We start from the raw sequence: 14,822 nt of genomic DNA, 5'->3' as shown, positions 1-14,822 counted from the left end.
AATGTCATCACTACTGCTTACCGCATACTAATTCTGTTCATTGTTCTCTTAAAGAGCCCAACACCAGACAATCTATTTGTGAATTATCTGTCACGGATCCACAGAGAGGAGGTAAGTAGATGCTGTGTGCTGGTATGGTGTGGGGAGCATAAATGTAGTTAACGTAATGTAGATGGCCGCTACAAGATTAGCCGAAGCAGCGAGCGAAAGTGAATGCTAATCGTTCAATCTAAACAATGGCCAATGGCTGATCGACGAATGATAATCATTTGGTTTTCGTTTGACCACTTTATGCAGGCCTAAAAATCGTCATTGGCTCATTCACTTATCTTTCGGTTTCCCTGAATGAGCCAACGATGCATTTGCCAGTCTAAACAAGCTGCACGAGTGCAAACGAGTCAGCAATGACGTCACTCGTGGTTCGCTTGTTCAAATGAGAATCTGCTTGGCTAAAAGGACCCTTAGTTTAGTCTGTACTAACCCGCACTCTTTAAGGTTCTTTATACCGTAGATTATGTCCAAGCCTACTGTCACGTCTGTACGTCCAGCAGCTGCCAACTGATGCCATACAGTAGCCATACCTGTAGGAACAATCACAGAAAATGGCCATATACTTACTGACTAAGGAATGCATCCTCTCAACATGCATATAGCAGACTATCAAATGAGGGAGCTAATTGTACCTGTGAGGGACACCGATGAGACAGCTACTCACACTACCTCTTGATATAGAAGGGGTTAGCTGCTTGGTGTATACTTCCACACAGAGATGGCAAACCATTCTGATAGATGTAGTTCACCATGCAGACCAGCAACCTATTAATGACGCCATAAGAATTCGGAGGGTTGCCCTGCACTTCAAACAGTGAATTACATTGGTACTGCCACCCTGGGCTCCCCAACAGGACGTACACTAACGCCCTGTGGATAGTGGGAGATCAGAAGAGATCCTGTTCCATCCAGAGCCAGCCTCCTTCTGTAACTGCGTGGGTGTATAAGGACAGTGACCCCCGCTGTTAACCTCTTACATGCCACGATCTATTTAGATTGCGGCATGTAAAGAGTTCACAAAGCAAGTGCGCTCCCTCTGTGACGTCATCGAATCCCCACGATGTAATCGCGTGGAGACGATAGGTTGCCCTAGCAAACGGGACGCTAGATACAGGCCATTTCCTATGATCGCTATTACAAGCGATAAGGCATTGTAGGACAGAAGTCCTGCAATGCTTTATCATAGCTGCTATGGTACAAATCCACTACAGGGATATAAAAAATGTAAAAAAAAAAAGATAAAAATAGTAAAAAATAATTTTTTTTTCATTTTGCCTCCCAAAAAACGCAATCAAAGTGATCAAAAAATCTGTATGTACACCAAACGGGTACCCATAAAAACTGCAGCTCGGCACGCAAAAATTGCCCTCACAGAGCTCCATCCATGCAAAAATTTTAAAAAAGTTAAAGGACTTTTAATGCAGCGAGTTAGAAAAAAAAAAATTTTTTTAAAAAAGGGATTTTATTGTGGAAAAGTTGAAAAGCCTAAAAAAACTAAAACAAATTTTGGTATCGTTGTAATCGTATTGACTCGCAGAAATAAATGTGTTGTCTCATTTATGCTACATGATAAACCCTGTAATAAAAAAAAAAAAAAAAAAAAAGCAATGGCAGAATTGAAGTGTTTTCTCTCCTTGCTATCATAAAAAAATTAATAAAAGTTTTACAATATAGTCTATATACCCAAAAATGGCAGCAATAACAACTACAGCTCGCCACACAAAAAACAAGCCCTGGTACGGCCGCATCGACGGAAAACAAAAAAAGTTAAGGCTTTTAAAAGGTGGAGATGAAAATCTCCCAAAAATCATTGTGTCCTTATGCCCGAAATGGGCCGTGTCCTTAAGGGGCTAAAAAGAAGTAAACCGCACAGCCTAGATTTTTTGGGGTTACCTCCTGTATAGGAAAGTGTAGTCAGCTCTGCTTTTGTTCCCATGCAGTTGGAAACCCAAACCTGTATTTACTCCTAGGACTTCCAGTTCATCCTGAAGGGTCTCGCCCGCCTACTCCTTAATCCACTCACTCAAACATACCTGCCAAATTCCACCAAGAAGATCCAATTCCACCAGGAGCTGCTGGTTCTCTTCTGGAAACTGTGTGACTTTAACAAGGTGAGGATTTGGTCTGTAGCCAGTGAATGGATGGTATATTGGGTGGGGTGCCTAGTGGGTAGGGTGCTCGGTCTCTCACATTCCCACCTCTCTTCCCTCCACAGAAGTTCCTGTTCTTTGTTCTGAAGAGCAGCGATGTCCTGGATGTACTGGTTCCAATTCTGTACTTCTTGAACGATGCCCGAGCAGACCAGTGTGAGGCTGCACCCCCGTTGTCTGTTCTCTCGCCTCTCGTCCCCTTCGCTCACCTCTTCCTTTCCGTTTTTAGTCTTTCTGTGATCCTTTCTGTCACATGCTCGTCCGTCGGCTCACTATGTTTCTTTTTGCAGCTCGTGTTGGTCTTATGCACATTGGAGTTTTCATTCTTTTGCTGCTAAGTGGAGAGAGGAATTTTGGAGTTCGCCTCAACAAGCCATACTCTGTGAGAGTCCCGATGGACATCCCGGTGTTTACAGGAACACACGCAGACCTCCTTATTGTAGTGAGTGAGCCCGAGGACAAATATGTGTGACTTGTCTTGTATAGATGTGCAATGGCTGACTTTATATTCCTACTTCCACAATTGTACTTCTCTCCTACTCAGGTTTTTCACAAAATCATCACCAGTGGACACCAGCGTTTACAGCCATTATACGACTGCCTGCTGACCATCATAGTGAATGGTACAATGTGGGGGGCATCACAATGGGCGTAAATTGCATTGATTGAGTTTTATCCTGTTTATTTCTTCTTCACTTGAATCTGAATTTTATGAAAAGTTTTTCAACTAGACAGCAAGTCACAAAGTTTCCAGGGTGGCCTGAAGCACAACAGCCTGCACAATCCTCTAAATTCAACCATAGATTCAAATTGTTGTTGGCTGCTATTAGCTCTGGTGCTCATATAATATGCAAGATGGGGGAAAATGAACAGCAGATGGACCCCAAAAGTCATTCTTCTCTAGAATAAAGAATAGGACATGCAAAAAAAAATCTGCTCGGCTTGATCATTGCTTCTTCCGTTAGCAGCCATAGATGATTTTTGACCAAGTTGCGCCTATCCTCCGCAATTTTATCTTCCATTCACATGCCTGGCTGAGGTGTAATAATGCCGCAGTCCCGAAACAACTTTTAAATGACTTAAATGCCCCCAGAACAGGTACCTGTTATTGTTTAGTAGCGTTACCTGCTTCTAATCTCCTTCCCTCTCCCTTTTGCCGGCAACCTCCATAGACTCCTATAGGTGTCTATAGAGTCTCCAGCGTTTTGCCGTCAAAAGATAGGGCAAGTCTTATCTTTTAACGCAGAGAAATGTCGGTGTTAGAAAAAAATCATTGATGCGCAATTTTTTTTGGGGGGGGGGGGGAGTGTCAAAAAATTGTTCGTCTAAAAGGAACCCATAGGAAGCCATTGGTTCTTTTAGACGCAATTTTTTGATATGCCTACTCTGCATCAAAATGACACTCGTGTGAGAGAGGCCTAAGGTGGAGAAGTGCAAAAAGTGTAGCACTGCTTGTAAATAAAGTATGCAATGTAACCATTTATAAAACTGCTAGTAAATGAAGGAACCTGCATGCAAGAGTACATGTAGGGTCATTTTCTAGTAGCCCAAAACCCGCTCTGATCAGTTGAGGGGAAAACATTAGGGCTCATGTCCATGAGTATAGGGTAAAACCCTGCAGGTGTTCCCAGAGCGTTTTACCGGTGTTTGTGATGCTGGCTCAGTGAGAGACGGCAGAGACTGCATATGGACTGTTTCATAGCGGTGTTGCGTATGAATCATGTGGTTGAAAGTGTTGCATACGCTACCCATGCAAAACATTGGGCTCACGCTGCGTGGTATGCTGAGAAATAAAGCATGTTGTGATCTATTTCTCGTGCATATCTACATGCAGTGTCTATATGCATATGTGACTGGTTCAATGAAAGTTCATTTACTTTAATTGATTCCATTCACCGCGTATCACTCGGCTGTTTATCGCACGCGTAAAACGCTGTGAAAAACGCCTGTGAACATGAGGCCCTAGGTAAATACTAAAATTATTTTTGCCACCACTAGGAGGCGCTCACTGAACATCATGGAGTTTAATTTTAAAGGGGTTGTCCCGCGCCGAAACGGGTTTTTTTTTTTTTCAACCCCCCCCCCCCGGTCGGCGCGAGACAACCCCGATGCAGGGAGGTAAAGAAAGCTTACCGGAGCGCTTACCTTAATCCCCGCGCTCCGGTGACTTCAATGCTTACCGCTGAAGATGGCCGCCGGGATCCTCTGTCTCCGTGGACCGCAGCTCTTCTGTGCGGTCCATTGCCGATTCCAGCCTCCTGATTGGCTGGAATCGGCACGTGACGGGGCGGAGCTACACGGAGCCTGCATTCTGCACGAGCGGCTCCATAGAAGACAGGAGAAGACCCGGACTGCGCAAGTGCGGCTAATTTGGCCATCGGAGGGCGAAAATTAGTCGGCACCATGGAGACGAGGACGCCAGCAACGGAGCAGGTAAGTATAAAACTTTTTATAACTTCTGTATGGCTCATAATTAATGCACAATGTATATTACTTTAGTGCATTATTATGGCCATACAGAAGTGTATAGACCCACTTGCTGCCGCAGGACAACCCCTTTAATGTTACGGATGCAAATTCCTATGCAGTGAGCTCCATCTAGTGGTGGCTGCAGGCCAAGCTTCATCAGGTAACTGCTTATTTGAAGGGAAATGAGGGATTTAGAGATCTATAGCAGAAACCCAGAGTTTTGAAGCCTGTAAGGAATGTCAGCCCTTTTTACAATAAATTAAATTCTTGGTATGTTTTCCTGCCCAGACCTTCTCCATTAAACCTTTTACTATTCTAAACCATATAATAACCTTATATTACACAATATTATATAATAAAATAATTTGATCATTAATTCAATACGTTTTCTCATCTCATATAGTGATGGCGTATCATTATAGTATGGCATTGCTTTATGGTTAGTGAGGACCTGACCTCTGGGATTCTCTCTGGGTGGTCCCCCAACTACCTTCGCTGCAGGGGAGCTGCAACACAGTCTCGTTCAAGTGAATGGGACCAGTTGCTTAGAGCACCACTGTACAGGCAATCTGGTGGTCTTAGATTTATGACCTCCGTGAATCACATGCCACTTCTTTATGAGATGGGAATAGCACTTTAACTCATAACCAACCTAGACCACCATGAATATTGTCCATCTATACTAATACCTTCACCACCAGAGATATTAGGCATTGACTGCTAAACTACTCTAGACTACCACCTGTATAACCGGAATAAAAATCACTAACCCCCAAATCTCTCTTTGTTTAAAAAAAAATTGTGATGTGTCACAAAGTTGCCAAAGTCCACATGATCAGGGATATCTTGCCGTTGTGGCCACCAATACACTGACTTCTCTTAAAACCCATTTTTGCTATACAGATAAAGATGATTATTATTATTTTCCTCTGTCATTCTGTGCAATAAGACTTTACACAGAGATTGGAAGCAGATCTCCATTTTGTCCACTAGGTGGCACTTGGAGTACACTTGAGTTATCCATGCTTTTTATTACTACAGCCAAGTGCAATGTGCTATCATTTTTTTTTTTTGCTCTTGCCTCAGAATTATACTTTTTTGTTTATATGGATGCTTATAGTTTAGTGTTTTGAGGACCGACGACAACCATGCTCATCATGACTGCCAGGCATTTGCCAGATTATGACGGGCATACTTGGCATGCTGATTGTGCGGGCACTACTATTGTGACTGTGTTAAGAACCAGGGCAAGGGTTGTAATACACAGCTGCAGCTCTGCTCTAAAATCAGAGATCAGAGGAACCTCTGATCCCTCGTCATTAACCCTTTGAATACCATGTCCACTTATTAAATATAAGTCCCAAAGCATAAAATAATATATACATATTTGATACTGTCATGACCATATAGAACACCCTGTACAATAAATTTATGGTATCTCATGTGATGATTAGTTTATGCAAAAAAAAACTTCTGCTTCTCCTTTGATTGCACAGTATCTCCATACTTGAAGTCGCTTTCTATGGTAGCATCTAACAAACTACTGCATCTGCTTGAAGCTTTCTCCAGTCCGTGGTTCCTCTTCTCCTCCCCACAGAATCATCATCTCGTTTTCTTCCTCCTTGAAGTTTTCAACAATATTATCCAGTATCAGTTTGATGGTGAGTTTCATTTTCTTGTCTTTTTTTTTCTTTCTATTTAGTTTTATAGACATGACTACATTGTGTGCTCTCAGTGCTGGACTTCTAACATTTGCTAGGAAGAAGGGATCCTTACTTTCTAACAATTAGAGGGGTTCGGACAGGAAGAGCTCTCATTTCTGTACTTTTTTTTTGTGTGTGTATGTATGTGTGTATGTGTGTGCGTGTGTGTGTGTGTGTGTATGTATATATATATATATATATATAATATATATATGTATGTGTGTATATATATATATATATATATATATATGTGTGTGTATACATATATATATATTTATGTTGTATTTATTCTTTATCTAAGCCATGCTCATTATTATTACTTTCCAGGTAATTCTAGCTTAGTTTATGCCATCATCCGGAAACGTAATGTATTTCACCAATTAGCAAACCTTCCGTCAGACACTCCGTCCATCCAACGTGCACTTCAAAGGAAAAAAAAACCTGCCGAACCTCTATCGCGCACCAATTCCCAAGAGGGAGTCTCCATGGAGGGCTCCCGGCCCGCTGCCCCAGCAGAACCTGGCACCCTAAAGACCAGTTTAATAGCCACACCAGGTAGGTTTGCCTTGTGGCTACACATATATCCTATATCTGTAAGGGCTTATTTACATGAGTGTAAATCAGTCGGATTTTCATGGCTGGCCGATATACACTCCCATATAAGCAGTTCACCCCTTCCCTCCCACTCACCGACTCTCTGCCTCTCTCCTCCGAGCAGTTTGCAATGGGAGTGAGCGGGACAGGGGCAGAGCTAAGCTCCCGCTCCTACCCGCCCCTTGTCCATAGCATGATAAGAGTGGGCGGAGCTGACCTTAGCTCCACCCCCACCCTGCCCACTCCACTTGCAATTGCCGGAGTGGAGGAGAAAGCTGGTGAGGGGGAGGAAAGGGGGGAACTGTTTAGATTGGAGCGTATATCAGCCGGGCGTGAAAACCCGACGGATATATGCTCGTATAAATAAGCCCTAAGGGCTCTTTCACACTGGTGATCGCGATATCGGCGTGAGAAAAATCACAGCAAAATTGCAACTTTGCTTAAGCTATGTCTGAGCGTCAACAATGCTTTTTCTTGCAAAAACATCGCTGCCGCTTGTGATTTTCCTGCATGTTTTTCTTGCGATAGACAATAGTAGTTTCTAATGTTAAAATCACAGTGCACGAGAATCTCAAGTTCGTGCTTTGCAATGTGATAAAAAGGAGGCTCCATAAGAAAGCATGGGAGATTAAAAAAAGCAAAAGGCTGAAAGATGGGACATGCTGCGATTTTTATTAATTTTTTAAATTATTTATTTTTAACATCACATGAGTGAAAATATCGCAGATGAAAATTAAAACCATTGAAAATCATTGGTTTCATAATTCTGCGTTTTCACTCACTCTCACATCACCCGAAAATCACAAGTGTGAAGGCACCTTTAGACTTTTGCTGTTTCTTTTCCCCAATGACCAGTGATCCTTGGGTGCTGTGACTAATGTGTCAGTGATTTTTGTTTAAATTTATGCTGACTCTTCACTCTAACAGGTATAGAGAAGTTGACCGAAAAATCCCAGGTATCGGAAGATGGGACCCTACGAACTGTAGACCCTGAAGTTCCTTCATCACCTGGAGCGGCCAGCTCGTCCCGCCCATTGAGTGACACCGAGTCTCAGAGTGGGGTGTGTGAATTTAGTTTGTCTCTTTTTTTTCAGCATAGTCCAATACAAGTTTCCCGTTCTTTTTTTCTTGTAATAATTGCATTTTGATTTGTATTTTTATTGAATAGCACAAAGTAGCCATGTAAGCAATATGATGTAACAGACATAGTAAGCATTGTCATAGAACATATCTCACAAGTCATTGAATCATTGGCCTTTTTTGAGAGTTATCTGGTAAACACTTTTACATCTGCAGTCGTATATCTGAATGAGATATCTGGATTTGTCTCTAATTTTGACTTAATTACATCCTTTCAGGATGCTGCTCAAGGCCGGCAGAGCAGACGACACTCCAGCGCCTCCTCCCATTGGAACCCAACTACAGACTGGGTGAGTCAGGGTGGTGAGGAAGCAGACATGAGTAAAAGTAGGAATATTGAATCACGAAAGTAGGATAATGTAGTTTTTAAAGGGGTCCATGCTGCCCGAACCACAAGCAGCATGAACTCGGGACAGGTATGCCTATTGCCTCTGTATATGTGTTATTTTGAAACATTGTAGCATTGCAGAATAAGTACACGTTGAAATCTGACTTGGAACAGAGCTCAAAGCCCAAGAGGCGGGCAGCTTCAGACTCTCCATGCCTGCAGCAGGTTGACTGACACCCCTCTCCTCTTTTGTGTAAAGGGAGAGAGCTGTCAATGAACATGCTGCGGGTGAGGTTAGGCTGGCACAACCTGCCTCTTTGATTCAGAGCACCATTCTACATAAAACTTCTAAATGTGCTTATTTTGAAACCCCACAGAACTTCAGAATAACACCTAAACTGGGTCAATGGGCATACCTGTCCTGGGTTCATTTTGCTCTTAGTTCGGGCACCATGAACCCCTGTGATAGGTTCCGTGTAACAATAAATAGTTATAATTCACGATCCCGTATTCTCAGAGGTTTGTGTAAAATGTAGTGGTTTATGGTAAGTCCAGTAAAACTGCTACAAGCATGGCAACCAATATGGCTGCACTACCTGTCTCACTCATTACTAAAGCTAATTGCATTTAGAGAAGCTACCGTATGTACTCTAGTATTAGCCGACCCGAGTATAAGCCGAGTCAATATGTTTTACCACAAAAAACTGTGAAAACTTATTGACTTGAGTATAAGCCAAGCTATACTCAAGTATATACTGAGTAAAAAAAAAGATCCTCCATCCACACCTCCCAGCCGGCATCTGTGTCTGTGCGGCAAGCGGCTTGAATTCTCCCCCGCTGTCATCCCCTGCCATCCTCTCTGCTTGGCTCTGCCATCTCTGTCAGCGCTGTGTAAGTAAGCGCTGTGATTGGATCGAGTTCCAACCAATCACAGCCGGCGCTCGATCCAATCACAGCGCTTACTTGCACAGCGCTGACGGCGGGGGATTTGAAAGCCGAGCAGGGAGATGATAGCGGGGAGAATTCTGAAGCAGCTCTTCCCACTGTCATATCCCTGCTCAGCTTTCAAATCCCCCGCCGTCAGCGCTGTGATTGAATCGAGTGCCAGCCAATCACAGCCGACGCTCGATCATTCACAGCCAATCAGTGAATTCACTGATTGGCTGTGAATGATCAAGCGCCGGCTGTGATTGGCTGGCGCTTAATCCAAACACAGCACTTACTTACACAGCGCTGATGGCTGCGAATGACAGAGCCGAGCAGTTCCGTTCAGAAAAGTGATAAAAAAGAATGAGTCCAAAGAGGTTCTACAAAAATGGTTGAAAGGTCTAAAGAACAGAATTTATAGGAAAAGACTTGAAGAACCTAATTTGTATAGCCTGGAGGAAAGAAAGGAGAGGGAGGACATATATGTTATAGGTATAGATTAAGAAACTAAGCTCCAAGGCCACTTTCACACATGCGTTCAGTTAAACGCCGCTCACGACCGAAGAATTTCACCGCGATTTTGAGCGGCGTTTTTGAATGCATGAGACATAGTTTGACAGTGCTTTAACACACCCCATCATTGTGCTGGGTTATGAGGTGCGTGGAAATAGTACTGACAGCGCTCAAATCGTGACATTAGTAATGCTGCGTTCGACTGCATGTCTGCAAGACCTCATTGAAATCAATGGAAGCGTTTTACTGGGACATCGTGCTAATCGTGGTAAGAAGCAGCCGGTGTGAGAACGGCCTAAAACAAGGGCACAATCTGAGATCCTTTTGGGGGAAAATCAGTGGCAACGTGGGGAAATACTATTTCACAGAAAGCGTAGTAGATAGAGATGAGCGAACGTACTCGTTTAGGGCGATTTCACAATCGAGCATCGCTTTTTTTGAGTAACTGCCTACTTGGGTGAAAAGATTCGGGGGACGCCGGGGGTGAGCTGGGGGTTGCAGAGGGGAGTGGGGGGGGGGGGGAGAGAGAGAGCTCCCCCCTGTTCCCCATTGCTACCCCCCGCTCCACCACGCCGCCCCCCGAATCTTTTCACCCGAGTAGGCAGTTACTCAAAAAAAGCGATGCTCGATTGCGAAATTGCCCTAAACGAGTACGTTCGCTTATCTCTAGTAGTAGATGATTGGAACAAACTTTTTCAGCAGACAAGGTTGGAAAATGAAATAAAAGAAGTCCAGCTGCCTGGGATACGCATACATCTATCTCCTAAGAGAGAAAAAGAAAGGAAATCATATAGGAGCAGACTAGATGGACCTGGGGGGCTTTTTCTGCCATCAATTTTCTATGTTTTCTCTGTTTGTAGGATTTACAACCCCAATTTGAATAAGTCTTAAAGCCCTTTATGATAAATAGGGGTGTCAATTCACCCTCCCCATACTGATTATTCTTGAGAATTTCCGTAATGCATGCATGTTCTAAAATCTAGCAAATCTTGTTTATCAACAGGTTATGACTTGGAAGGTGAAGCTGCCCCTGCAGACAATCATGAGGCTGTTGCAGGTCTTGGTTCCACAGGTTGAGAAGATCTGCATTGACAAGTAAGATTTGCTGAGAGCGTTTACTGGAGTGATTCCTAAGGTGCCATTGGTTGTGTGCAGTGATGGAAATGCATGTAAAAATGTATGTACAGGTTGGCACATATACTTTTTTTTCTACATGACCAAATATAAGGCAACGGTCCTCTGTCCAGAGTCTCCATTGCAGATTCTATCATATTTGCCAGAACAGGTAGCACAGGATGCAGCGCTATTTTATTTATGTTTCCCATTCCTTTCAGTAGCACATTCGGGTGCCGCCACGGAGCGGGGAGCTGCAGGGGAGAGCGAGGAGGAACGGAGGGGAGATATTTCTCTCCCTCTCTCCCGCCCGCTCTCCCCTGCTCCCCGCTGCGACTCACCTGTCAGCCGCAGCGACACCCGAATCTTCAGGGACGAGCACAGCGATACTCGGATAAAGCAAATTACTCGAGCGAGTAGTGCTTTTCCGAGTACGCTCGCTCATCTCTAAATATAACGTTTTAGCCATGTCTACTCTGTGAAGGGTTGTATAATGAAAATGCAGCTGAGAAATCTCGTCAGCGATACACTGTATATACACAACTAACCTGCTCTGAGCAGGGAATCCTGTGCAGCACTCTGGACCAGGTTGGCAGGTGTAATGCTGGGTTTACACGGGACGACTGTCGCTAAACGACTGCACAAGCGCTGATGTCACCGCTAGTTCTTAGTGCTTGTACAGAGCCTTTAAACAGGCAGATCACCGCTAACTATTGCTGACTTCTTGCTCAGCGCTTCACATTCTTTGTGAAGACACAACGATTATAGCGCATTTTTACTTGATTGAACACAGTAATCGTCCCATGTAAATGGCCCTTTAGACAGAGCGGGGGAGTTATAGCTGATTGCAGACCATCCCTGTGTGCAGTCTGGTCCTGCAATCTGTAGCCGTTGCAGCAACTGCATCAATCTACTTACATAGATCCTCACACGGCTGTATTCACAAAACTGTAGGATCACTTTAATCAAGATAATTTGTAAAGTTGCTATTTTTAAGATGCAGTGAGGTAATGTAAGTGAAAACTATTGTCTTTAGTGCGTTTTTGTTGTCATAGAGAATTCCGTTTTTTTGCTAACTGATTGGTGTCCTTAAAGTAATGTGAGTGTTTTGTACTTTGCAGGGGACTAACTGATGAGTCTGAAATTTTGAAGTTTCTGCAGCATGGGACCCTGGTGGGGTTACTGCCCGTACCTCATCCCATTCTGATCCGCAAATATCAAGCCAATGCTGGCACTGCTATGTGGTTTCGTACCTATATGTGGGGGGTCATCTACTTGAGGTGAGAATATCAAACTAATTAAATAGAAATCCAACTTTATTCAGTTGGGTGCAGTTGTTTTTTGTGTGCTGTCCGTGTATTTCACATACAATACATGGACCAATTATTACCAATGAAGCTTTTCACATGGCCCGATGGTCTGCTTAGAGTAGGACATGCAGTGATATTCTTTCATACTATATTACGGACGGGTATAGGACATGCACTGTCCTCTCAGATCCTTCTGCTGTCCGATACAAGTTGCACTTGAGATTGCCGGGTGCAACTCACAATTTGGCTGTCTAAACGAAGCCTAAAGGCCCAATCAGACACAACGATTACCGCTCAAATTTGCTGAAAAGCCATCTTTTGAGCGATAATCGTTCTTTCACTGTTCGGCAGAACGATGAATTTCAGCTCTGCCTGAAAACCAGTCTTGGCAGAACAGCTGATAAGCAGGACCGCACGCTGTGTCTGTTGTCCATGGTGCTAAATTCTCTATGGGGTGCTAGAGATTACATTGTTTTCTCTTAACAGCCCATGGCTGAACAATGGAGCTAATTACTGGGCTCGACCTCCTGCTGAGTTCTGCAACAGCTCCCAAAAGCTCATTTGCATGCAAATGAAGCTGATAAAGTACTAATAGCAATTAGTGCCTATAGGCCCATTTAGACACAATTATCGCTCAAAAGCTGTCTTATAAACGATAACCGTTGCTTCTAAACGCCTGCCCATTGTGCACTTTTCACGCACTGTTTGTTTATCGCTCACTTCTAGTTTTCTAGAAATGAGCGATGACTTTTATCAGCAGAGCAGGCTAATATCTTAGCCAGCAGCGCTGATAAGATTCTCTCTGCTGGTATCCTGCTGGCAGTTCTCAGCATGACACCAGCTAAAAGCGCAGAGAAGAAAGGAGCTGTATACAGAAGACAGCGCTCCAGCTGTCTTCTGCATACCCCACTTGGAGCACTCAGCCGTTTGTGCGAATTTTGAGCGATCATCTTGCCGTGTAAATGCACAGAACAATTATCGCTCAAAAGATTGCTTTTGAGCGATAATTGTTGTGTCTAAATTGGCCTTATTAATACTTTATGCAAAACTATCGCTGATCTTTCAATCTTTTGAAAGATTATCTTTGTGTGTAAAGGGGCCCTTAAAACAGTACTTGTGCAGGTAGGTAGTAGTGTAAATTAATGGAATGCACATTCTAATTCACATTGTATACGAAAGGCTGATGGTGGCATGACATTTTTCATTGGTAAGTTGGAAAGACTCTATTGGGTAAATTACACTTGGCAAACGTCTTGCAGCGAATGAGATCCAAGTAAATGCATCAAACTAATTATTTGTTTAGTAATCCCAAAAGAGAGGACCCATCATAGAACATCTCCGACACTTTCTCCCAAGTTTAAGATGATTTAAAACAAATTATTAGTGCCTCAAAGAGGAGGTGCCCACCCCCACGTTATACTTGCCTTGTCCCTGCTAATCTGCAGAGTCTTCATGGGAGTCTTCCGGTGTGCAGGGAGTGATATTGTACAAGTTATTGGCAGGTCCTGCTTGCCAGGGGCTGAGCATGTTAGCCATTTGCCAGGAAATACCTTTGCTGAGATTCATGCAGTTGGGTCGTTGTAAAGTTAAACTTGTGTAGCTAGATTGCAAGAGGCTGACTTTTGTTGGCATACATCTTGCATCTTGTCGAACTTGACGTTTAATACAAGGGATCAATGTATGAATATGTCCCAAGTGTGGCTTGGCATCTATATAAGCTCTTCTGTTCCATGCTGTTCTAATGTGAATGCTATCAAAGGTTCATAAAACCTCTGGCTTTGGAGTATACGTGGTGTAATGAACGCTTTATGATTCCGTTTAAAGGGGTACAAATAAGAATTGTGGAGTCCAAGTCTCAGCACTCCCGGTGATGAGATGTTTTATGGAGTGTTGGCTTCATTCTTTACCGGGCATAACTCCATACTTTTGGTATTGGCTATGCCTGGTATTGTGGGCTAGTCCCATTCACTTGAATGGAACTAAGATACTGTGATTTCCAATACCATGCACAATGATTGGAGGGTGCAGCTGCTGAGAATCGGACCCCACTGATTTGGTATTGACAGAATTTCATGAGAATAGGCCATTAATTTTGTTGTCATGGAGAACCCGTTTAGTCACGTATGCATTGAAGTCCGTGACTCTGGTTTTCTTTTTCAGGAACATGGATCCTCCAATCTGGTACGACACCGATGTGAAGTTGTTTGAAATCCAGAGGGTTTAGACATTATATTAACCACTGCTGTATACCTGTTGTACATGAAGTTAATAAAGTCTCGTCATAAGATGTTCCCTCCCAGGCGCTCGAGTTATTGACTACTTAATACCAAACTACACTACCTGCTTCATGGAAAGACGGCATATCGCACCATGTGTACTACTGATAAGCGTCTGTTACTTTTATATTTTTGTTTTAAATATTAATTTAGTTGTAGTTGAAAACTTTATAGCTGCTCTTGAATTATGATTTCTGGCATTCCCTGCCAGCATTATAATGGGCCCTATGTCACCGGAGCCAAGTTTA

General features: G+C 43.3%; 1 protein-coding gene across 1 annotated transcript in view; it reads left to right on the top strand.

The window, feature by feature from the left end:
- The window catches only part of HID1 (HID1 domain containing), a 29,201-nt gene extending 14,616 nt beyond the window's left edge, over positions 1-14,585 (top strand). Inside the window, exons 8-19 of the mRNA XM_066585966.1 lie at positions 55-111; positions 2,022-2,162; positions 2,267-2,357; positions 2,492-2,643; positions 2,746-2,824; positions 6,167-6,331; positions 6,701-6,928; positions 7,895-8,028; positions 8,326-8,397; positions 10,879-10,970; positions 12,110-12,268; positions 14,459-14,585. Of these exons, the coding sequence (XP_066442063.1) occupies positions 55-111; positions 2,022-2,162; positions 2,267-2,357; positions 2,492-2,643; positions 2,746-2,824; positions 6,167-6,331; positions 6,701-6,928; positions 7,895-8,028; positions 8,326-8,397; positions 10,879-10,970; positions 12,110-12,268; positions 14,459-14,522 (1,434 nt within the window). The 3' untranslated portion in view covers positions 14,523-14,585. The remainder of the gene's footprint in view (positions 1-54; positions 112-2,021; positions 2,163-2,266; positions 2,358-2,491; positions 2,644-2,745; positions 2,825-6,166; positions 6,332-6,700; positions 6,929-7,894; positions 8,029-8,325; positions 8,398-10,878; positions 10,971-12,109; positions 12,269-14,458) is intronic.
- The last annotated feature ends 237 nt before the right edge of the window (positions 14,586-14,822 follow it).

The sequence above is a fragment of the Eleutherodactylus coqui genome, chromosome 13 (assembly GCF_035609145.1).
Source record: "Eleutherodactylus coqui strain aEleCoq1 chromosome 13, aEleCoq1.hap1, whole genome shotgun sequence".
In the NCBI taxonomy this organism is placed as follows: Eukaryota; Metazoa; Chordata; class Amphibia; order Anura; family Eleutherodactylidae; genus Eleutherodactylus; species Eleutherodactylus coqui.
This window is presented reverse-complemented; position numbering and strand designations above follow the sequence as displayed.